At 43.0% G+C, this 22,405-nt stretch overlaps 1 protein-coding gene across 1 annotated transcript in view; it reads left to right on the top strand.

Annotated features, from left to right (window-relative positions):
- Nucleotides 1-22,405, top strand: part of LOC138385647 (nuclear body protein SP140-like) — a 70,182-nt gene that overhangs the window by 28,597 nt on the left and 19,180 nt on the right. Inside the window, exons 6-18 of the mRNA XM_069471947.1 lie at nucleotides 3,003-3,083; nucleotides 4,261-4,344; nucleotides 5,207-5,284; nucleotides 5,877-5,960; nucleotides 7,735-7,815; nucleotides 9,933-10,010; nucleotides 11,303-11,386; nucleotides 11,787-11,876; nucleotides 15,519-15,605; nucleotides 15,831-15,947; nucleotides 16,521-16,574; nucleotides 17,206-17,271; nucleotides 19,380-19,454. Coding sequence (XP_069328048.1) covers nucleotides 3,003-3,083; nucleotides 4,261-4,344; nucleotides 5,207-5,284; nucleotides 5,877-5,960; nucleotides 7,735-7,815; nucleotides 9,933-10,010; nucleotides 11,303-11,386; nucleotides 11,787-11,876; nucleotides 15,519-15,605; nucleotides 15,831-15,947; nucleotides 16,521-16,574; nucleotides 17,206-17,271; nucleotides 19,380-19,454 — 1,059 coding nt within the window. The remainder of the gene's footprint in view (nucleotides 1-3,002; nucleotides 3,084-4,260; nucleotides 4,345-5,206; nucleotides 5,285-5,876; nucleotides 5,961-7,734; nucleotides 7,816-9,932; nucleotides 10,011-11,302; nucleotides 11,387-11,786; nucleotides 11,877-15,518; nucleotides 15,606-15,830; nucleotides 15,948-16,520; nucleotides 16,575-17,205; nucleotides 17,272-19,379; nucleotides 19,455-22,405) is intronic.

The raw sequence follows: 22,405 nt of genomic DNA, 5'->3' as shown, positions 1-22,405 counted from the left end.
CAAGGCTCTGCTGGGCGTCAGATGGGGTCCTTGGAGCTTGAACATCGGAGCTCAGGTTGAGCACACTGAGGTCCCTCCTCTGGCCACTGTCTGAGTTCAGTCATTCTCGTGTTGTTCTCCTACCTTAGCCCTCTATTACTTCTCAGTCCTCCTCCCCTCACGCAGCCATGTACCTGCCCTTACCTGCCAACAGGTGAGAGAAAAAACATGAGAAAGGATATCTGAGCTCCTGAATAGATGGAGTCTCCACTGGTGGAGAACATAAGAAGAGAATGTGGAAAAGATAGTCAGGAGGTAATACATGACAGATTACATGAATACATTCAGTTTTCTAAAGGAACATAAAATCCTACCCTCCCACGTTGGGATGGAGAGTTTATTTTCAATTAGTTTCACAGAACCATTAAGAGAAACTCAGAAATAACATGCCATGCCAGGTTCACGTGGGAGATCGTCATTACAAAGTTGGCCAGCGGGGAGGCCCTGGTGCTGTGGTGGGAGGGCAAGAGAGAGTTTCAGAGGAGGGGAGAGAGGGGAACCTGCAAGACGAAATTGCACAGGGAGACAAAAATTAAAATAGTATTGGCAGACAGAAGGTCAAGGTGAGGTGGGAAAAACAGAGATGGAATGGGAGGAAGTATAAGACACAGCAGAGAAGAGATAAACTGAAAAGGCTGTTGTTGTGGCCCGATTACAGAACGGGGGATGAACACATAAACATAAAGAAACAAACAGACACACAAAAAAACACACACAGACGCGGGAAGATGGTTCAAGGCAGCAGCACCACAAAGCACCAGTCGCTTTATTTTTATACTTTCTGCCCTGCAGCTACTTCCTGGTGCGTGACTTTCTTTGATGCCTTGATGTAACCTGTTCCATTCCTTAAGAGTGATTGCTCAAGGGAGGTGAATGTTTGCATCTCAACCTCCTGACCGCATCACTGCGTGCAGACAATGAGACGCCTTGGCTTGCGTGCAAGACCACAGGCCCTTGGCTATCAGTCACAGGGAACAGGTTATATGATCAGCAGGCCGTGTGCGGACCTATCGATCATCAACAGACCGTGTGCAGGACCTATTGATCTCTGGCCTCAAGAAGCACATCCAGTTTCACTGACTCTGGGCAAAAACCAATTTCCTGCCCAGGGGTGGGAGGGGCCCCTACAGCTGTCAAGGATCAGAGGTCAAAATGGAGAGGAGTGTGTGGGAAAAGAAAGATGAGAGGAAAATAAATAGCAAGAAATGGGGAAAGTCAGGGAGAGGTGCAGAGACACCTATGTAGAGAAAGGCTGAAACAAGAAAGGTATAAAACTAGCTGTGAGTGAAAACAGGGTAAAAGTAGAGAGAAACAGACTGGGGCATTGTAGGTTTGACGTAAGAGCACTGGATATCAGCAAGTTTGGGCACACATGTTGTTGGCTCTATCAGCTGTGAATTTTCAGATTAAACCAATTATCAAAGTGGCACTTGCAAAAGGTCTCTCTCTGAGTAGTCCAATGGTTCCCAAGCACAAGTGTCCCCTCTAAATTATCTTCAGAGCACATTTATCCATGGACCTGGAGACCATTACCCAGGGGTCTGGTAGAGACCTACACTTGAATTTTTCAAAAACCTTATACCTGGCACTTCCAGAACTGAAAGCAAAATCTTCATTGCTCAAGCTAGATCCAATTCTGCTTCAGTGTTCTTTCTCTCAGTGACAGATCGCTATGGTCCCATGGTTTTTCAAGTTGGAAACCTAAGAGTCAATGATGACTCCTCCATTGCCCTCAAGTGTATTTATACGCCCATTGCTTACCCAACGTAGTCATTTCTTCTCCAGATTACCTCCCCTCTGCCCATCTGTTGCATCCCAAGACTGGGTGTCTGGTTCAGATCTCTGTCACTGTCATGGTTCTTAAGACAACATCTTCGGCCGGGCCTATTGGTTCACGCCTGTAATCCTAGCATTTTGGGAGGCTGAGGTGGGCAGATCGTTTAAGCTCAGGAGTTCGAGACCAGCCTGAGCAAGAGCGAGAGCCTGTCTCTACTAAGAAAAAAATAGAAATTAGCTGGACAGCTAAAAATATATATATAAAAAATTAGCCGGGCATGGTGGTACATGCCTGTAGTCCCAGCTACCTGGGAGGCTGAGGCAGTAGGATCGCTGAGCCTAGGAGTTTGAGGTTGCTGTGGGCTAGGCTGACACCACGGTACTCTAGCCTAGGCAGCAGAGTGAGACTGTCTCAAAAAAAAAAAAAAAAAAAAAAAAAAAAAACCAACATCTTCTGCTCATCTCCTTCCTCTAATCTAGCTCCCATCAAATGCATTATTTGTACTGCAATAAAGATGATTTAGATTGTATCAATTTCCTACTTCTAAGTACATTAAGGATTAAATACATGAGTTTTCTTAGTGGCATCCAAGGTCGTCCACAATGAGCCACCTGCCTTTTTCCTCAGCCTCATCACTTGCCCCCTAAAATATTACTTGAAGTAGAATAAAATTCCCCCAACGATTTCAGTTGTTAAATCCCTTTTTCAAACTGAGCCTTTTCATACGTCTTTGCCTTCTTTAGAACTGGTTTCATGCCCCACTACCTTCCCTTTACCCTTCTCCAATTTGGTTAAATCTTATTTAAAATACGCTAACAGAGGCTTTGCTTTAGAGAAAGCTACAAAGGAACAATTAAGAGACAAAGAATGGGAAAGAAGAGCAGTATCCGAGAAAGCAAAGGGAAAAGCTGCAGGAGCAGGGAAGAGAGAAACACACCTGGAGAAAGAGAGGCTCCAAGAGACACCTGCAGGAACAAACAGGCAGAGATTAAGAAAGTGGAAAGAAATGAATGAGAAAATGAGCAAGCAAAGGAGGTGTACAAAGGGGAAGATTCTCCCGTTGTCTGGTGAGCGGGGACACTCCAGTTTCTCAGGTTTTCTTGGTTTTCTCATTATTTATTTTCTCGTTGTGATGCTTTTCCGCTCACAAATCAAGACACCTGAGGTATTTCATTCCTTTCTGCAGAGGGCATTAACGCCTGTCCTGAAACTCGTGATGTGGAAGAGCCTCAGGAAGCCTTGACGTCCCTGCCAAGTTGTGGGCCAGGTAAGCAGGGGAAGATTGCTCTCCCTGACCTGCAGGGTGTCAGGAGGTGGAATTCAAAGCTGGTATTTCCTGATGCATTTGACTCTGAGCACACTCCACAGTCAAAGATCCAGTTTGTCCTGGAATTCCGTGACTCACATAAATGTTCCTAAGTGGATGATATGGTAGAAATATGCTAGAGTAAGATGATATCTTTCATGCCTATAGTAAAAACTTGAATTTATACCTACCCACCCTTTATCTAGAGAATGAAAATGAGACCTTATTCTGTTTATTATTATTATTATTTTGTCCCTAATGGTAGCCAGCCCTCAAAAGAAACATGTTCCTTCAGATTAGCTACCCACAAATCTAAATTTTAGGTTTTGTCATATATTTTCCATTATGTTCCTGTCTCACCTCGTGACTTTTCAAAGAATTTTGGCAAACAAGATGTCATTTTATCTCTATAACTTAAGAATTTAGGTGGGCAAACTGTGGGTTATTCCTATTTTATAGACAGGGAAGTAGAAGCACAGACACATGTAGGGCCTTTCACAGGTCAAAGGAGTGAAGCAAGAGCTGTGACCAGCATCCCCGACGACTCACTGCAGCGACGGTTGTGTGAGGCTGGCAGAGGATCCGGGTGGCCGGGCTCACCGAGCAGAGTTCACACGGGAGACCCCAGGAGTCCTGCAGGCTCCCAGGGAGTGGGACAGGGCCCAGCACAAAGGGACTGTTATTCAACAAAAGTATTTTAGGGGCGAGAGCAGGGGAAAGCAGAGAGAGACAGTAGAACTGGAGACTGCCAAGTGAGATGCAAGAGATCTAGAAGAAGGGAACCAGAGGAAAAACAACGACACAAGTAGGAAAAGTGTTGAAGGGCATTGAAGAGAAATGGAGAAGAAAAAGAGAAGGAATCCTAGAGCGTCGATGAGATGTACAATGGTTCATGGCATAGAAGCAACAGTATGTGGCGACTGAAAAATAAGGAGAAAAAAGGTTGTGGAGGGATGACAAGAAGGAAAACAGGCAGAGCAGGGCTCTGGTGGGGCTCAGGAGAGGTCCTTGGAGCAAACATAGTTTTCTTCCAAGGAAAAGCTCACCTGAGCGCCGAACACTAGAATTGAGCAGGGACGTCCTGAGTTCTGTTCTCTTGTCACTGTGTCTGACTGGTCATTTCCATGTTTCTCTTCAGTTTCCTGTGAGCAGGTAGCTCTCCAAAGGACTGATGGAGAAGATGCCGAAGAAATACCTAAATTGCTGCCAGCTGACGGGAGAGGTAATTATGATTTAAATGACCAGTTACTTCATTAGGTTGGTTTGCCTGTCTGTATGGAAGGGACACTCCGTTCCTTCCCTCCCACCCGCCCAACACAGACACATTGTTCAGCCTATGGGTTGTTTTCCCCCAGGTGTATGGGAGGTGATGGAGAAAGGGGGGCTAAGTCCTTTAATGGAGGGGCTCCTGGGTAGAGAACTTAAGGGTAGAGAGTAATAAAAATGTAGATTGGAGGCACCAACTGGAGTTGCCTAAGCAGACCCAATTTTATCTAAATGAAGATGGAATCTAAATCCTACCAGGATAGGGCTTGAGAAGATGGAGATAATTTTAAACTTAATTGCCAGGGATTTTATAGGAATAATGAAATACTGTGTGTAGGAGAGATGTAGTGGAAATGAGTTAAAAGAATAAACAGGGATGGGGAGGCAAGGGCAATATACGTAACCTAAACTTTTGTACCCCCACAATATGCTGAAATAAGAATAAAAAAAAGAATAAATTTTTTTTTCTTCAGGGAGATAATGGGGCAAAGAGGTAAAGAACATCATAGAGGAAGAAGACAGAAATGCAAAGAGATGGCAGAAGTCAGGGAGAGGAAGCCAAGTTGAACAGATCCAGGAATAGCTTCATGGTGAAGGTGCAACAGTATGTGAAAACAGGGTTAGAGGGAGAAAAAAGAGAAGCAGAGAAAGGAAAGGGGCCTAACAATAAAAGAAGTGGAGCAAAACTCGGTTGGTGCAAACACACCTTTATTTCCAGGGAGCAATTCTGCTCTGAACATCGAAGCTCAGCATGCCACATCCAGGTATGTGTCCAGGTCACTGCCAGTTGTCTGTCATGTTCCTATTTCTCTCTTCAGAGTCTTGGAATCTTACTCTACAAATGGATGAAGAAGAATCAGAAGAAGGGCCCAGGTTACTACCTTATGATAGAGAAGGTAATTAGGATTTAAATTACCTGTTATCTAATTAAAGCTTTATTTTCCCATCAACATAAAGAAACACCTGTTCTTTCATCTCCTCCTTTCCTGTCCATCCATCCATCCATTCACCCATCCATCCGTCCATCCGTCCATCCATCCTTCTGATTAAGACTTTAAGGGAAAATATAATGCTGGTGGGAGGGAAGAAAAGTCATGGAGAGACAGAAAACATGGGAATGGAGCCTGCCCTTTGGGAGAGGAGAGACCAAGAAGAGAGCTAAACAGATACTATCATAGAAAGGGGAGACAGTATCACTGAAAAAGAAAAAGACGTAAAAACAAGAGGCAGGAAAAGCCAGCGGGAAAGAAGCCCAGACAATGGAAGTGCTGCGCAGCTAGGAAGCAGAAGTGTGTGGAGGCAGAGCTGTAGTTAGGACACAGAGAAGTAGAAGGAGACACAGCAAGATGGAAACAGGGCGGAACAGGACCTTGTGGCTCTCAGTGTTTGGACCAGACATATTGTCCTCCCATCTTGGATGGCGCGAGCACGCTGAGGTCGGTTTCCAGGTCAGCCTCTGTGGTTCACCATTTCCTTGTTTCTCTGCAGAGACCTGTGATCCCCAAACTCCACAAAACACTAACGAAGGAGAACCAGAGAAGGAGCTCAGTCTAGTGGCAGATGAGGGAGAAGGTAATTATGATTTAAATTCTCAGCCACTTCAGTAAATCTTTGTTCTCTAGTTGGCACAGAAAGAAAGATCTCCCCTTTCTCCTGTCCTCTCCTTTCTCTCATCCTCCCTTTCTCTTCTTCACATTCACATGCATAGATGGAATTACGTCCACTTTCTGTTTTGTTTTTTCCAAAACTGTGAGAGAGACAAAGGGTGAAGGTGAGCTGACCCTGTGTGGAGAAGGTAGGGAGACAAAGTACGCCAAAGGCAGGCCAGGGCAACAAAGAAGTGCCTGTGTGGTGTTATTCACTCACATCAAACCCAAATATCAGCAGATTATGGCAGTTGAGGCCGGGGAGATTATTTTCAGCCTACTTCTGGAAGTACCGGGAACACGGACCTAAGGTTTGTGAATGATTGAAGGCTTGCAATTGAGAAAAGTCACGTGGGAGGCCTGGAGATGAAGCTGACAAGGGAAAGGGCTGTGGTGCTGTGGTCCATGTGAAAATGGAAAAGCTTTTGTCAACCTGGGAGGAGAGATCTTTAAGAATGAAGAAAATATATAAAATAATGAAAATTTTACAGGCATCCAGGAGGGTAAGATAAAACCCAGAAAACCAGAGCAAGTCTCCCTGCTCAGCATGCTGACGAGAGGCTACACCCCCACAGACCCACATGCCTTGCAGTGTGCCATGTCCTCCTTGGCTTTGTGCACCAGCTGGCAGGCCGTGTCCCCTGTCCTGCAGACCCATAGGCCATGCAGCAAGATGTGGCCCTTGGTTCCATGCACCAGCTGGCATACCACGCTCCTGTGGCCCCGAGGGCTGACCAGGAGAACAAGCCCCCTGACCCTGCATGTTACAGTTGGCAGGCCATGCCCCCATAGCACCACACAACACCACACTTGTGGTCCAGCTTTCCACCACAGACCCACTAGCCATAAGCCACTCCCCACTGCATACCGCCATTACACCTAGATCTAGATGTAGTAGTGAATGTCCACAGCCCTGACCCCGGTGGCCACTGCCTAGATAGCCTCGCCAAATAGCCACTGCCACCACTGCGGAGAGACCTGGACAGAGCAATCTCCTACAATGCCCACCCCACTGGAAGGGACCCAATCCCTTGCCTAAGCTTCTAACAGCAGCCTAGGGACCAACCCATCACTCCACGTGAAGATCCCCCAGCACTGGCCCAGGTCCCGCAGACAATCCAGGCATCCACCAAGGTCCTGTGACCTGCCCCACCACTGACTGCAGTCCCCTGATGCAGCCAGGTTCTGAAGAAGATCCCGTGACCTGCTCCACTGCTGGCTGCAGTACTGTGACATGTCTGGGCATCTGCCAAGGTCTCACCACCCACCCAAGCACTGGCCAAGGTCATACCAACCACCTCTGAGGAGGGAAAGGTGGTAAAGAGCAGAGTCAGGGGTGCAAGAGAAAAAGACAGGAGTGGAGAAGGAGACAGAAACACATTGAAACAAGGAGAAGTCTGGAGACACTGACAGCAGGAAACAAATGCAGAGAAGGAGAAAGTGGGTGGAGGAATGGGGCAGGGGAGAAGGAGAGAGAATTAGGTGTACAGGGAGGAAGTGAGCTGGTGGATGGTTCTCAGCCTTGGTGATAGTGACTGGAGTGTGTCCACCTACAGGCCAGGTGAATCCAAAGGGGAGACCAGGAGGGTCTGGGACAGGGACAACTCCACCTAGGAGATACTTGAGCTTCCCACATCTTCACCAAGATTTCCCCTTGGTTGTATGCTGAGACCTCTGAGGGATTTCATTTCTTTCTACAGAGGGCAGCAATGCCTGTTTGGAAATGTGTGATGGAAAAGAGCCCCAGGAAGCCTCGAGCGTCCCGCCAACATGTGGGCCAGGTAAGAAAGGGTAGAACTTCTAGGAAGGTGCCAGAGTTAGAATTCTGAGCCAGTGTTTCCCGATTGATTTTTCTCTGAGCATACTTCACAGTCAAAGAATCCAATTAATCATGAGATTTTTCACATTTTCTACACATGGGCCTTTTGGGAAATGCAGGGAAGAATCTTTATAAAGTCCATGTTTCACAGAATGGGTTTTATTGTTTAAACATACGTGTTCAGATATGCATGTGGTAGTTGAAATAGTCCAAGGCAAGACAATATCTTCTCTCCTTCATATTTTTCATGCCTAAAGTATTAAATTTAATACTGAAATATTAAAGTATTTTAACAAATAAGATCTGATAACCTCACAAAACCTTAAGACGAGAGCAGTACAAGTGGGTAATCCTATATTATTGATGAGGAAATAAAGGTCAGAAATATGTGCAGGCCTTTTACAAAGTCAAATTGTAAAGGAAGAGCAGGAAGAATAGATGTCTCACTGCAGAAGATGATTTTGCCATACAAGCAACACGGTCATGGCAGGTCACATCGTCCCCCAGGTATATGTGGACAAGAGCCGGAGCAAGGAGAGTTACTGGGGAAAAAAACATAAGGATTATCACTGGGGAAACAAAAGGTCAAAGAGCAAAGATGTAAGAGAAGCCAGGGAGAGAACAGGCTTGATACTCAAAGAGATATAAAAAAAAACTTTACACCATAAAAGCAGAACTATGTGGAGACAGCCTTTAGAAAGTAGATGTGACAAAAGCAACCTCTGGCACGTGGAGCAACTTTCTGTAGACAATTTTCAGACTGAGATGTCCCCAGGTAGCAGACTAGTCCTTGTAACACAGTCAGTAACACCTTTCCCTAGGCAACCTTGCTTGCTCTCCTGTATCCTAATGATGCTCAAATATATGTCTGTGACCAAACCAGTCTTCTCAGGTCATTTACCCAAGTGCCTGAAGGCATTTATCCAAGGACAATGTCAAGAGCGTCAAACTGAAAACTTCCAGAATTGAAGCCAACAGCTTCTTCCCTGAAATGAGAACCTCTGCCTTCTCCATTGCTCACTGTCTCAGGAGTGGACCACTTTTATCCCATTTTCTGGAGTCAGAAACTTAGGATACATCCATGACTCCTTCCTCCCTTTCAACCTTATACTCGATCCATCACAGGTTCTGTTGATTCTACCTTCAAAATACCTCCTACCTGTCCTTTTCTCTCCATGGCCAAGTAAACCAGATCTCTTTTACTTTTTACCCGGACAAGAATAACAGACTTTATCTTCCTTTCTTCCTCTTTTCTGGCTGATTCTCTTTGAAGAAATGCAAATCAGATCATATTCTCTTCCCACTGAAGCCCAGTGATTTGGTTACTTTAATGACTAAACCACACTTCCTTCCTGTGGATTGCCAAGGGCCCCCACCACGGGGCACCTGCCTATCTGTCCAGCTCATCATTTCCTCTCCTGCTATGACTCTCAAGTTAGTATAGACCTTTTCAATAAGTTTAATTGTCAGATCTCTCACATCTGTCCTTTGTACTGTCAAGATTGTCACAAGTTTGAACACAAATTCAGGATTGTCATCTTGACCCACTTATCTCCCTGTCTCATGCTCTAATGTGGCTATGCTCTGTGCAAATTATACTAGCTCTGGGATAGATTTCCTGACCCCTAGTCTAGAAAGATATCCAGAAACAAAGACATATGGAAAGGCAGAGTTATAAGAAAAGAAGAAAGTCATAGGAGCAGAGAAGACAAAAAGACAAGTCACAGAGAAGCACCAGGAAACACCAGAAGTAAGAAACAGGAGTGATGGAAGGAGGAAGTGTTCAGAAGCAGGTAGAAAGAAGAACAAGTACTTAATAGCAACTTAGGAGTACAGAAGGGAGCAGGTGACAAGAAAATGTCCTACGACGGTTGAATTGCTCTCAGCCTCTGTTGATAGTGGCAGAAGTCATGTGAACCTCTGGGTCAGGTACCCTGTGGGTGGGGAGATTCCCACCGAGGATATACTTGAGTGTTCCAGATCCTCCTGATTTTCTCATTATTTGTTTTTTTTTTTCTGCCACATTTGCTCCCTGGGTTATATACTGAGACTTCTGAGGAATTATATTTTTTTCTGCAGAGAGCAGTGCCTGTTTGGAAGCCTGTGCTGGAGAAGAGCCCCAGGAAGCTTTGAGCCCTTTGCCAAGACTTGGGCCAGGTAAGGAAGGGGAGAGTTTCCGGCCCTGAGCTGCAGGGTGTCAAGTGGTGGACACAGAGGTGCTTCCTGCTGGATTCTACTCTGAGCACACACCAGCCAATCCTTAAATACAATTCTTTGCAGTTACACTGGCCTTTTGAGGGAAACACAAGGAGAAATTCTTATAAATTACATTTTGAACATCATGACCCTTATTGTTAGAATATGTGAGTTTCTTATTCATATTATAATAGATATATACCAAGGAAAGACAGCATCTTTTTACTTTTCACTCTTTCTGCATATTTATATTAAAGACTTAATATTGTGATTTTAACCCTGTCTACCCCTTATTTTCTATAAAGTCCAAAAGCCAAGTATCTATCTAGTTCTTAGTAATGATATTATTATATAGTCATAACCTTGGCAAGACCTTAAAAGAAACATAGTTCTGAGATCTATCTACTTGTCAGAAAGAAAGAACTTTCTGCAAACTCAAGTTACCGTGTTTATCCAATATTCTTCATCAGGTTATTGAATTATATAGCACTTTCTTCTTTTCATAGTATTTTGGCAAGAGATAGTTCCTTTTACTCTCACAAAACGTTAGGAGGTAGCCAGGCAAACTGCTGTTATCTCTTCTTATAGACAAGGAAATGGAATCACAGAGAAAGCACAGTTGTCTTTCCCTAAAATCAAAGTAGGAAGGAAGAGCAAAGACCCTGGGTATCTCATTCCAAGTGATGGCTGTGTGGGCTAGGAGAAGGGTCACCGTATGGTCACACAGTCAGAGTCCACAGGGGGACCTGCACACTCTCAGGGGAATAGAACAGGGCCTGATGCAGAGAGACTTCTATTTCACAAACAAAGAATGTTGGCAGGGTGGGGAAGAAATCAAGAGAAACAGCGAGAGAAGGAATGGATCATTCTATCTAAATTGGGGAGAATTAGAAGAACAGAGTTAGAGAGAATAAGCAGAAAGAAAGAGGTCAAGATCACCATTGAGGAAAAAAATATGCAGAAAAGCAAAGAGATAGGAGAAGTCAGGGAGAGTGGAGCTCACAAAATCAAAGATGCTCAAATACTCTCCTAGGGCAGAAGCATAAATATTTGGGACTACAGGTAGGCAACAGAAGCAGAGAAAAGGTGGATAAGATGGGAAGAGGCAGAATAGGGCTCACTTGGATTTCAGGTGTGGTCCTTGGAGCAGACATTTTCCCAAAGGGTAGCTCACCTGTGTTCTGAATTTCCTGGATCTGCCTAAGCACACTGAGATTTGTCCCCGAGCCCCTCATTTCCTTGTTTCTCTTCAGTGTCCTGTGGTCCTGAAGCTCCTCAGGTGACTAATGAAGAAGAACCAGAGGAGGTGCTCAGCCAGCTACTATGTGATGGAGAAGGTAATTGTACTTTAGTTTTCCCATCAACTAAGTGAATCTTTGTTTTTCCGGCTACAAGGAGGAAAATCTCCCCCTCTTCAACTCTAACCTGCTCCCTTTCCCATGCCCATACAGAAGAAATGTGTAGAGCCTGTGGAAAAGGTCAAAAATAAGAGAAAATGAGATGTTCAGCAAGGGAGTGAGGTGGTGGTCTGTGCTTAGCCTCTGGTGACAGTGACAGGAGCCATGTTAACCTCTATGTCAGGTGTAGGCAAAGGCAGGAGGATCTGAGGGCAGGAACATGTCCACCTAGGAGATACTTGAGCCACCTTGGTCTTCCCGGTTCTCTAAGAGTGGGCTTTCTTGCTATCCCTTGGGATAGGGACAGGAATCTTCTAAGGGATTTCATTCTATTCTGCAGAAGGCAACAGTACCTGTTTAGAAATGTGTGATGGAGAAGAGCCCCAGGAAACCTTGAGCTCACCAGCAGAAAGTGGGCCAGGGGAGAAAGGTAAGGATTGTCTGGGTTGCAGGGTGGCAGGGTGCTGAATTCTGAGCTGATGTTTCCTGGTGGATTTTACTCTGAACACACTCCACAATGAAAGATCCAGTTAATCTTTGAATACCATTCTTCATATTTACACTGGTCTCTGGGGGAAATACAGGGAGATGAGAAACCTTCAGAAACTCCATGATTAAGGAGTTTTGTTGTTTGATGGTAGCTATTTATATATTCACTTATAGTAGTGTCTTAGCCTGTTTTCTGTTGCTATAACTAAATATACAGACTCAGTAATTTATAAAGAATAGAGGTTTATTTAGCTTACAGTTCTGGAGGCTGGAAAGTCTAAGAGCATGGCATCAGCATCTGATGAGGGCCTTCTTGCTACATCATGATATGGTGGAAGGCATCACATGGTGAGACAAAGCAAGCATGCTAGCTCCATTCTTTCTTCCTCTCCTTATAAAGCCACCTTATCTAATCCTAATTACCTCCCAAAGGCCCCACCTCCAATCAGCGTATGAATTTGGGGATTAATTTTCCAACACATGAAATTTGAGGGACACATTCAAACAATAGCAAGTAAAAATATGCTAGGATGAGAGAGTGCCCTTTTGTCTTCAATTTTTTCACATATATTAATACTCTTATTTGGATTTATATAACAATTTCAATTCTAACTCCTCTCCCATGGAAATCAAAAATCTTAGTATTCCTCTGCTGCTTGATAATTTTTATCATTGAAAACTTGACAAAGCCTTCAAAGAAGTGATATCCTACCATCTAATTGACAGAATTCAGATCAACTGTTTACAAAACCAATGCTATGTTTGGTCATTTCTCTTCATTATGTCACTGGATCATACAGTGTTTTTTTTTTCCAGAGTACTTGATAAATATATTATCCTATTACCCTCAAAAACCTTAAGACTTAGGGAGGGAAATTGTTGTTATTATTGTTTTGAGGAACCAGAGACACAGAAGTGTACATGATACAGGTGTTTTATAAAAGGCAAGAGGAAAAGGAGAGCAGAGACCAGTGTCCTGGATGGCTAGTTGCAGACTCTCCATTTTGTGGGGCAAGCGTGGGTTGGGATTGGGTCCCATGGTCTGAGTACAAAGTGGAAACCAAAAGGGCCTTTCAGGACCAAGGGGAGTCTACAGGGGTTCAATGGAAAGAGACTTTATGTAATAATAAAGAATGCCTAGGGAGAGAAGAAGAAAAATCATCAAGAGTTAGAAAATACGTAAGTGTAATCTGCTATATAAGATAGGAGATACCCACAAAAACACAGCTAAAGAGGTAAACAGAGAGGCAATGTGAAAAATAGATACAGTGTTTCACTCGGGCAGAAAAAGACAGATAATCAGGGAGACAGGAGATGTCAGGGAGTGAGAGTTAAAGGAAAGCACAGCTGCCTTCATAATATACAATGAAAACATATGCACTATTAAAAGAAGCAGCTACCACATAATAGCAAACAAAAGGCTGACTTCGTTGTTTCTTCAACTAAGGGACATTTGTGCTTGTGGGTCACACATCTCTGAACACACACTCCTATTTTAGAGTGTTTGGGGAAGTGTGGAGTTCAGTGATTGGTGGACCTTCAGAAGGGGGATTGTTTAGGGGTGAGTTGACCTTTAGCAGTGAAAGCAGAGTGACTAGAGTGTGGCTGTTACTGGTTGGCTGACTTTCAGAAGTGTGGGGAAGTGATTGGCTGGCTGGCTTTCAGAGGCATGCATACTGGTCTAAAGCTATCATTGATTAATTGAGATAATTCTGGTTGTTATTTGTTCATCTGGTCAAAGAACAATGAGTTTTCCTAGGAGTGTAGGAAACTTTTTCTTAAATATTTTTTTATTTCAGCATATTACGGGGGTACAGATGTTTAGGTTACATATATTGCCTTTGCCCCATCCGAATCAGAGCTTCAAGTGTGTCCATCCCCCAGACGGTGCGCACCGCACCCATTAGGTATGAATATACCCATCCCCTCCTCCGCCGCCACCTGCCCGACAACAGATGAGTGTTACTACTATACGTGTACATAAGAGTTAATTGATTAATACCAATTGATGGTGAGTCCATGTGGTGCTTGTTTTTCCATTCTTGTGATACTTCACTTAGTAGAATGGGCTCCAGCGCAATCCAGGATAATACTTGAAGTGCTAGATCACCATAGTTTTTTGTAGCTGAGTAGGGTTTTGTCAGGAGGAAACTGTGGCGTTAGCAAAGATGATCCCATGACAAACAACAAAGAGGCCACTGCATTCGGGTGTAAGTGTGAACAGTGTGTTGCACGTAAGTGGAGGATAGAGTTCACCAACTAAGCAGAGACTAAAAAGGGGACACATGATCAATTACAGGATAGTACCTGACTCCAGATTATGTACTAAACAAAATGATTTCCTCTTACAAATCAACAAGACACCAAGGGCCCTTGTGAAGGTTTTGGTGAGGGACCCAAGACCAAGTGTGATCAAACATCTTTATGCAATTTGGCTACTGTCTCATGGACTCACATCCATTAGTTTTGGAGGCTGGCTTGGCTTGGAGACTTATCAGACCTTGGCCACCACCTATTTGCTTTGGATTGCTATTTTCTAACATTCAGAGAGCATAGGAAAATCAGGGACAAACACACATGAGACAAGACCTTTTAAAAATAGACAAAAGAAAAGTGAGAGTAAATGAAGTAGTGGAAGAATAAACACATTAATGGAGAGAATATATGCTAAATGCCATACCTCCAAAGCACAATATCTAATTCTTTGCATCTGATTTGCATCCCCATCTTTAAATGATAAGATACATTCAGAAATAAGAGCTCGATGAAACAAGTCAGAGCTCAGGTTGTTGTCGGGACAGATTCACTTGGCAGTGGTTGGGGAAGATGATCCAAGTCAAGCTCAAGAGACTAGGATTCATGCCTGCTGCTCCAAGGGCCCCACAGCATACTCCCGAGCAAGAGTTTTCAGGATGATCTTGGCAGGAACTCCAGTTTTTGAAGCGAGAGGCTACCACTCCAAATCTGAAGCTAAAAGCTTACTTATTGCTTGCTAAGCAAGGCACTTGGTAAGAGGAGGCACTGTGCTTATAGGACACAATTTCTATGAAAAAGAAAACTGCTGATTTCAGATAGTTTGGGAAGCATGTAGTTCGGGGACTACAGACTTTCAGAAGCAAAAGTTTTTGTGAATAGGTTAATATTTAGCCACAACACAGGCTTTCTGGTAGGGGCCGTTGCCAATTGGCTGGCTTTCAGATGTGTAGAACTGCCATCGATGGGTTGGCTTTCAGAACTGTGGTTAGAGATGTAAGTAGTCATTGGTCAATTGGGACTAGTTTAAATAGGCACTTCTTACTATTTTCAAAGAACAATTAGTTTTTCCTGGAAAGACAAGAACTTTTCTTTACTCTCAGGGCTATAAGTAGAAAAATAAAAGTAGGAAAGTGGGGAATGAGGTGCAAAACATGGGGAGAGCATGGCTCTGTTGGATCTCAGGTGTGATTATTGTAACAGGTATATTTTCCCCAAAGAGCAGTTTATTTTAGCTCAGAATATCAGTGTGCAACATGACAGCACTGGGGACTCTTTTCTGATCACTGTCTTGGAACTGATGGACAGTCATTTTCTTGTTCCATGTTAGTAACTGGTGAACTAGAAGATTACCAAATGAGTAAGGAAGGAGAATCAGAAGAGCTTACTTCTAGCCCACCACGCTATGATGAATCAGGTAACTATGCCTTAAAAATAACAAAAGCAGAAACAGAGGTCTGATAATGAGAAAAAGACAGGAGAGGGAAAAAGGGGAGACTTCAAGGGGGAGTCGAATATAGGGAGGGGCAATGAAAGCACGAGGTTTCAGAGGAAGAAGTAGGGAAGGGAGGAGCAACAAGGGTGCAGAAAGAGGATCACTGGGGCAAACGAAAAGTCTTCATAAATCACAATTTGGTCCTAGGAGCAGAGCAACCAGAATTTGGAAACGAGAAGTGTTCCTGTGTCATGTGTTTCTCAAAAGATGTGCTAGAAGGCCCAGAAGCAAGGACAGAAACTGGCCAAGCACATGGCACAATGGGTAAGGCTGCCTGGGGACCGGGGAGGGCTCAGTGGCTGCCACAGATCCGGCATAGAGTACAGGCAGAGGTAACAGTGTCACTTCGCCATAACCTTAGAAAATCCTCACTCAGAAGACAAGTGGCCCTGCCTCTTAATTGTTAGGAGGGAAGACTTCTGATCCACTGTCCTTATCCCAGTACATATTTCTAATGGAAGTCCTCCGGCCTATCACTGGTTTACGTAGTGATTTCCTGTAGAATTTTACACATAAATAAAATCTTCCTTAACCCGCACAAAAATCTGAAGACTGAAACGAGGTAGGACAACTGTTTCTATCCCTGAAGAAACTGAAGTACATAAATATGAAAGAGCATTTTTCAAAATCTCAATGAGAAAAGAAAAAGAAGACCCAGGGCCCATCCTAGATGCCTGGTTCTCAGTTCAGTAGGTTTTTGGTTCCTTTAGAAAGAAGATAGGCATGATTCTGCAAACATCTTTATAAACTCAAGCCTTCTGTAGCATGAATTGTCCTAAGATCTATAACTTTTATTTTTTAATTTCTGTTTCCTCCCCATCACCTGTTATTTTCTAGATACTGTGGATATTGGAAATAACTCTACTTTTATAACACCCAAGAGGAAAAGAAGTAAGAATAACTATTAATTTATTTGCTTTTGATGTTACAAATAAGTTTTTAATGCCAGAGTTTTATTCATTATTATTATTATTATTATTTAGAATACTGTGGCATTTATAAAAATGATGACTTCCTAAAGATGTCCAGTAAGCAAGGGGTTAGATTAAATATAAGTAAGAGGATTTGCCTTATAACTTCAAGAGCATAAAGATTATAAAACGAAAACCCTCCACATCAAAGTTGAGAATGTCTCCCAGCTTCCAATACAGTATATCATCCATGACATTATTGGCTTCCAGGAATATGCCTTCTCATTGTATGTTTGAATTTACACAGCAAACACTTGAAAAGGGAGCATACTGATATATAGCCACAGCAATTATCATTCACCCTAAGGCACCAGCAGGAGTTAATTTTTCATTTAAAAAAATTTTCAAAGTCTCCCAAGCCCATGACCCAACACACATGGATCGTTAAAATATAACTCTGTAATCAACCTCCACACTCCTACACTGGTCATCAAGAATTTTGCCCCATTCCTGTGGACTAAAGTTTGAAAAAAATACTTGAATACTATTGATGTATAAGTCTTGGAAAATTATAACTCTGAATGATTAACTTTATTATCTTTGGTTTGAAGAAAAAAAGAAAGGGCATTCCTGGACCAGAATAAAAAGGAGATGGCAGAAAAAAAAACAACAAAATGGTAAGCACGCAGGCCAAGCGTGGTGGCTTACACCTGTAATTTCAGAGCTTTGGGAGGCTGAGGTAGGAGGATCATTTACTTGAGGCCAGGAGTTTGACATCAGCCTGGGCAACATAGTGAGACTCTGTCTCTAAAAAAATTAAAAATAAATTAGCCAGGTGTAGTGGTACACACCTGTAGTCCCAGCTACTAAGGAAGCTGAGGTGGGAGTATCACTTGAGCCCAGGAGTTCAGGGTTGCAGTGAACTATGATCTTGCTACTGCACTCCAACCATGGTGACACAGAGCAAGACCTTGTCTCTAAAATAAAATTAAAAAGCTTCTGCACAGCCAAAGAAACAGTCATGAGAATAAATAGACAACCTACAGAATGGGAAAAAATTTTTGCATACTACACATCAGATAAAGGACTGATGATAAGAATCTATTTAGAACTCAGAAAAATCAGTAAGAAAAAATCGAAAAACCCTATCAAAAAGTGGGCAAAGGACATGAATAGAAATTTTTCAAAAGAAGATATAGGAATGGCTAACAAACATATGAAAAAATGCTCAACATCTCCAATCATCAGGGAAATGCAAATCAAAACCACAATGAGATATCACTTAACTCCAGTGAGAATGACCTTTATCAAAAAGTCCCAAAACAATACATGTTGGTGTGGATGCAGAGAGACAGGAACACTCATACACTGCTGGTGGGACTGCAAACTAGTGCAACCCCTGTGGAAAGCATTATGGAGATACCTTAAACAGATTCAAGTTGACCTACCATTCGATCCAGCAATCCCATTATTGGGCATCTACCCAGAAGAACAAAAGTCATCCTATAAAAAAGACACCTGTATCTGAATGTTTATAGCAGCACAATTCACAATTGCAAAGATGTGGAAACAACCCAAATGCCCATCAATTCATGAGTGGATTAGTAAAATGTGGTATACGTATACCATGGAATATTACTCAGCTATAAGAAATAACAGTGATATATAATCCCTTTTGTTCTCCTGGAGAGAGTTGGAACCCATTCTATTAAGTGAAGTATCCCAAGAATGGAAAAATAAGCACCACATGTACTCACTGGCAAATTGGTTTCCCTGATCATCACCTAAGTGCACATTTGGGAATAACACCAATTGGGTATCGGACTGAGGTGAGGGGTTGGGGGAGGGGATGGGTGTATACCTACATGATGAGTGCGATGTGCACTGTCTGGGGAATGGACACGCTTGAATGTTCTGACTTGGGGGGATGGGGGATATAACTACATGATGAGTGCAATGCGCACTGTCTAGGGAATGGACACGCTTGAAGCTCTGACTCGGGGAGATGGGCGGTACATGGCAATATATATAACCTGAACTTTTGTACCCCCATAATAAGCTGAAATAAAAAATAAATAAATAAATAAAATATATTTCATGATAAAAAAGATAAGGTATGCAAAAAGAAAAGCCTAGAACAATATTTTTGAACAAGTTAATTGAAGCCATCTCCAGATGATGATGTTTCATATAATTTTATTTTCTGAATTTTCTGTAATGCATATATATTATTTATAATTAGACCCCTGAAATCTTACTCATTTTAGTAATGGTGTAAGGAATTCCTTTCTCCTAGACAATGAAGAGTAAACCTCATTTTCCAAATGATTGTCAATTTTGAATCAGTAGTTCTATATAGTAATATTTTAGAGTCCTATTAAAAAATAGTTATTTTCACCAATCTATGTATCTTACGTTCTATCCAGTTTACATGCATGCCCTGTTGGTGCATGTGTACATTTTTATTTGGAAAGAAAAAAAGTAATTGCATTCATTTTAAGAATGGGCGTTTGAAAATAAAAAATTATTTGGATTGAATCATTATAAAATTTTCATTTAAGTCTGTCTGTATGTAGACAAATTCTAAGAGAATTCTTTCCAATGTACAATTAAAAGTTGACCCTCCTAAAAGTAGAAAATGCTGTGGACATCTGCTTGAGGTTCCTTGTCTGGGTGTATGAAGAAAGGGGACCCAGAATTGAACCTCGGGCTCCCTCGCTTGCTTTTGGTCCAACCTATTGGCTGTTGTGTTGTTCACCTCTACATTTTCCCTGTCCGCTCCCAGATAGCAGCCCAGTTGGTAGTCTGCTGTTCGCAAATGAAAAGAGCATGAATCTCCAAGGCCTTGCCAAGTTTGGAGGTAAGATAAAGTTTGTGGCACTTTCCTTAGCCCTGCAGGTCAATATAATTTTGCTAAGCTTTTGAGGAACCTAGATCCTCTTTAATTTTTTACTAGTCAAGCTTCTTAGTCAATTTGAGAGCAGTGATATGTAAAACAGCAAGCCCATTTGGAGCCAGGGTTGTATGTTGTTTGTGTTTGTATCATAGATCTTATCTGCCCAGGTTCTAATTTTTTTTTTCCTCTGAGTTTTATCTGATTTTCCTGGAAATTCCTTTGCGTGACATCATTGATTTATTAAAATGCCTGGACTTGGTAAATTGTAAACAGAAAACAAGTTTATTACTCACTGGCCTTTCAAATCCTCCCTTTAGATGAACTCTTTCCTATCTTGGGCAGGCCCCGTAGCTTTCCCATTCCCTTTTAATAGCAGGAAGAGTCTCATTTCAGTAGTTGAGTGTACTTCCTGACCTAATATTAAAACTTCAGTATTTTCTCCAATTTAAAGCACCTTCCCTCCTTCAGCCTGGGCCAGCCTCAGTCTGGGATGCACGCGGCGGGGGCAGCATAGTCCGTGCCTTCTCTCATTCTCTCTTGGCTCTCCCTCCACTCAAGGGCTGCAGGTTTGGGCCCACACAGTTTGGGGAGGTGGGAGAGGAAGGAGAGATGAGAGTGTGGAAGTGTCTTGCCTGGCAGGCCCTGCTGTGAGATGACATTGGAAATGGAGGATACACAATCACTACTCCTTCTTCCATGAGGCGCTTTCATCAATTCCATCACAAGGGAAGAAGAGGGGTTTAGGCACTACAGCTTGATTTCTCTTGAAACAAACATAGCCTTTCTTCTAGGGCCTGAATGTGAGTGAAGGGCTGAAGCTGGCATAGCCAGTTCCACCAACTCTTTGCATGGGCATGTTGGTGGCCTGGTGCATTGCCTCAGGATGTGGGTGCTTGGAGCTAAGGTGACCAACCCAACCTAGCTGCTTGGGACTTGCCCAATTTTGCCAATGAAACTCCTGTGTCCTGGGTGTTTCCTTAGTCCTGGGCAGAGCAGGACAATTGGTCACCTTTCTTGGTACTTATTGAATTGTTCCCAACTATTGGGGCTTGAAGTGAAATTTTGAGAAAACAGGAGGAAATTGAAACTCTGTTACACTTACTTCTGGAGGTTAATTATACCAACCATAGCAGTTATTAGAAATAACTTTAAATTGTATTCTGACCACCATGGTATTTACTAGGGTTTGTGATGGGATTTCAGTGTTGTTAAATGGGTATCATAGCCTGGGACACAATAATAGTTGAATCCTGCCTTGCTTAGCCACTTTATTTAAGGAGTAAAACACAGAAGTGTTGAATTATGAATTAGCAGATTTAAGCTTCAGATCTCTCTATAGCAAGGGCTCCATGGGCTAGAGTAGACTTCAGTGTGTTTCTTTTTTTTTTCCCTGAAAATATTAGGCCTAAACAGGTTTGATGAAAAATAAGTCCAACCTACCCACCAGTCCCAGAAAAGATGTAACCAGATAGAAACAGATGGAGAGAAAACAAGAATGAACTCTGTATTTGCTGGACTGTCCAAGCTTGTGGGCAGAGCTTTAGTGCCCAGCCTGGGTGGAGTACAGCATAGGAAAGAGCAGCAAGAATGTGACACCTGGATCTATTCTCACTGTACTGTGAGCATGGACCCACTGGAGAGGAGGGAGGGGTGAGGCAGAGAGACCTGGAGATGTCTTGGCCTTCCAGAGCTCCATTGGAATCTTGAGTGAGAGAGGATGGGAGGAGAGGCCCTCAGAAAGCCAACCTGTGTGGATGATCTTCTATTGCTGGTGACCCCACCTTCCAGAGGGAAGAAGCAAGAGGGAGCAAAAAGATTGCTCTGCCTCACTGAGGACCACATTTCCACCTTTTTAGTAGTTTTCCTTGGCCCTTGGCGGTTAATACCCCAGCCTCCTACTTTATTACATAAGTTTATCAAACTCTTTTAGAACTCTTGTTTGAGCTCCTGTTATCTTGGTTAAATATTAACAGGGTGATAACTTGTAAGGTTGAAACTTGTTTGATCTTGGGATAAGATCTCTCTAATTATCAATGATCAATATTCCTATGGGTCAATTTTGGTCTTAAATAAGTGAAAACCCTATTAGTAACTGTTTAGTCTGTCAACTGAAGAATCACAGGGCTTATAAATTTGGACAGAAGAACTTTCTTTCTCATAAAAGGTTGCAGCCTGCAGGCTGTCCATTCGGACAGAAGCAGAGCATCTGGCAAAGACTAGACACAGGTGCTTCAAGGGAGGGGAGGATGAGACAGGAATTGAAGCTGAAGGGGTTTGCTAAGTATATGTATTCAATAGGTTAGAGGAGGAGCTATGAACATGTACAAACAGGTGGTGCACACATGCACAGTAGGCTAACACGTATGCAACATGTGTCCCATGTTCACTTTGGGGTGGACACTTAACATTTAAATGTATGACAATGCGGCCCTGTGCATCAAAAGGTGATGAAGCAGAGGACAGGGAGGCCCTCTGTGCACAGTTTGTATAGACTGGCCGGAGCCACTCTCTGGTCAGTGGTTTGTTATCAGGAAGGAATGCTAGTCGGTTGTTACATTGAAACCGCAAAAGGAGGAGCAGACATGCGGTCAGTTGAAATTGGCTATGGAGCAAGTCTTTCCAAAGGGCTGGTTTCTGTTTAACCCTCAGGAGAGAAAGCCTAATGGTGGTTAGCGAGGGAAGGGGGTATAACAAGGTGTGTCTGACCTCTGATCCCATCATGGCTGGAAACTCAGGTTTTAAGGTTTCTCTGGGGTCCTTTTGGCTGAGAGGGGGTCCGTTTAGTCAATTGGGGGACTTAAGATTTTATTTTTATTTGTCAAGTCTAAAGATGAGGAAGTGGAGTTACGTTACAAAGCAATAGGTCCACTGTCAGTTTAATTGAAGTAAAGATTCTTTTTACTTCGCTGGCCTAA

This window comes from Eulemur rufifrons, chromosome 1, assembly GCF_041146395.1.
Source record: "Eulemur rufifrons isolate Redbay chromosome 1, OSU_ERuf_1, whole genome shotgun sequence".
In the NCBI taxonomy this organism is placed as follows: domain Eukaryota; kingdom Metazoa; phylum Chordata; class Mammalia; order Primates; family Lemuridae; genus Eulemur; species Eulemur rufifrons.
The sequence above is the reverse complement of the archived record's forward strand: the minus strand, read 5'-3'. Positions and strand labels throughout refer to the sequence as shown.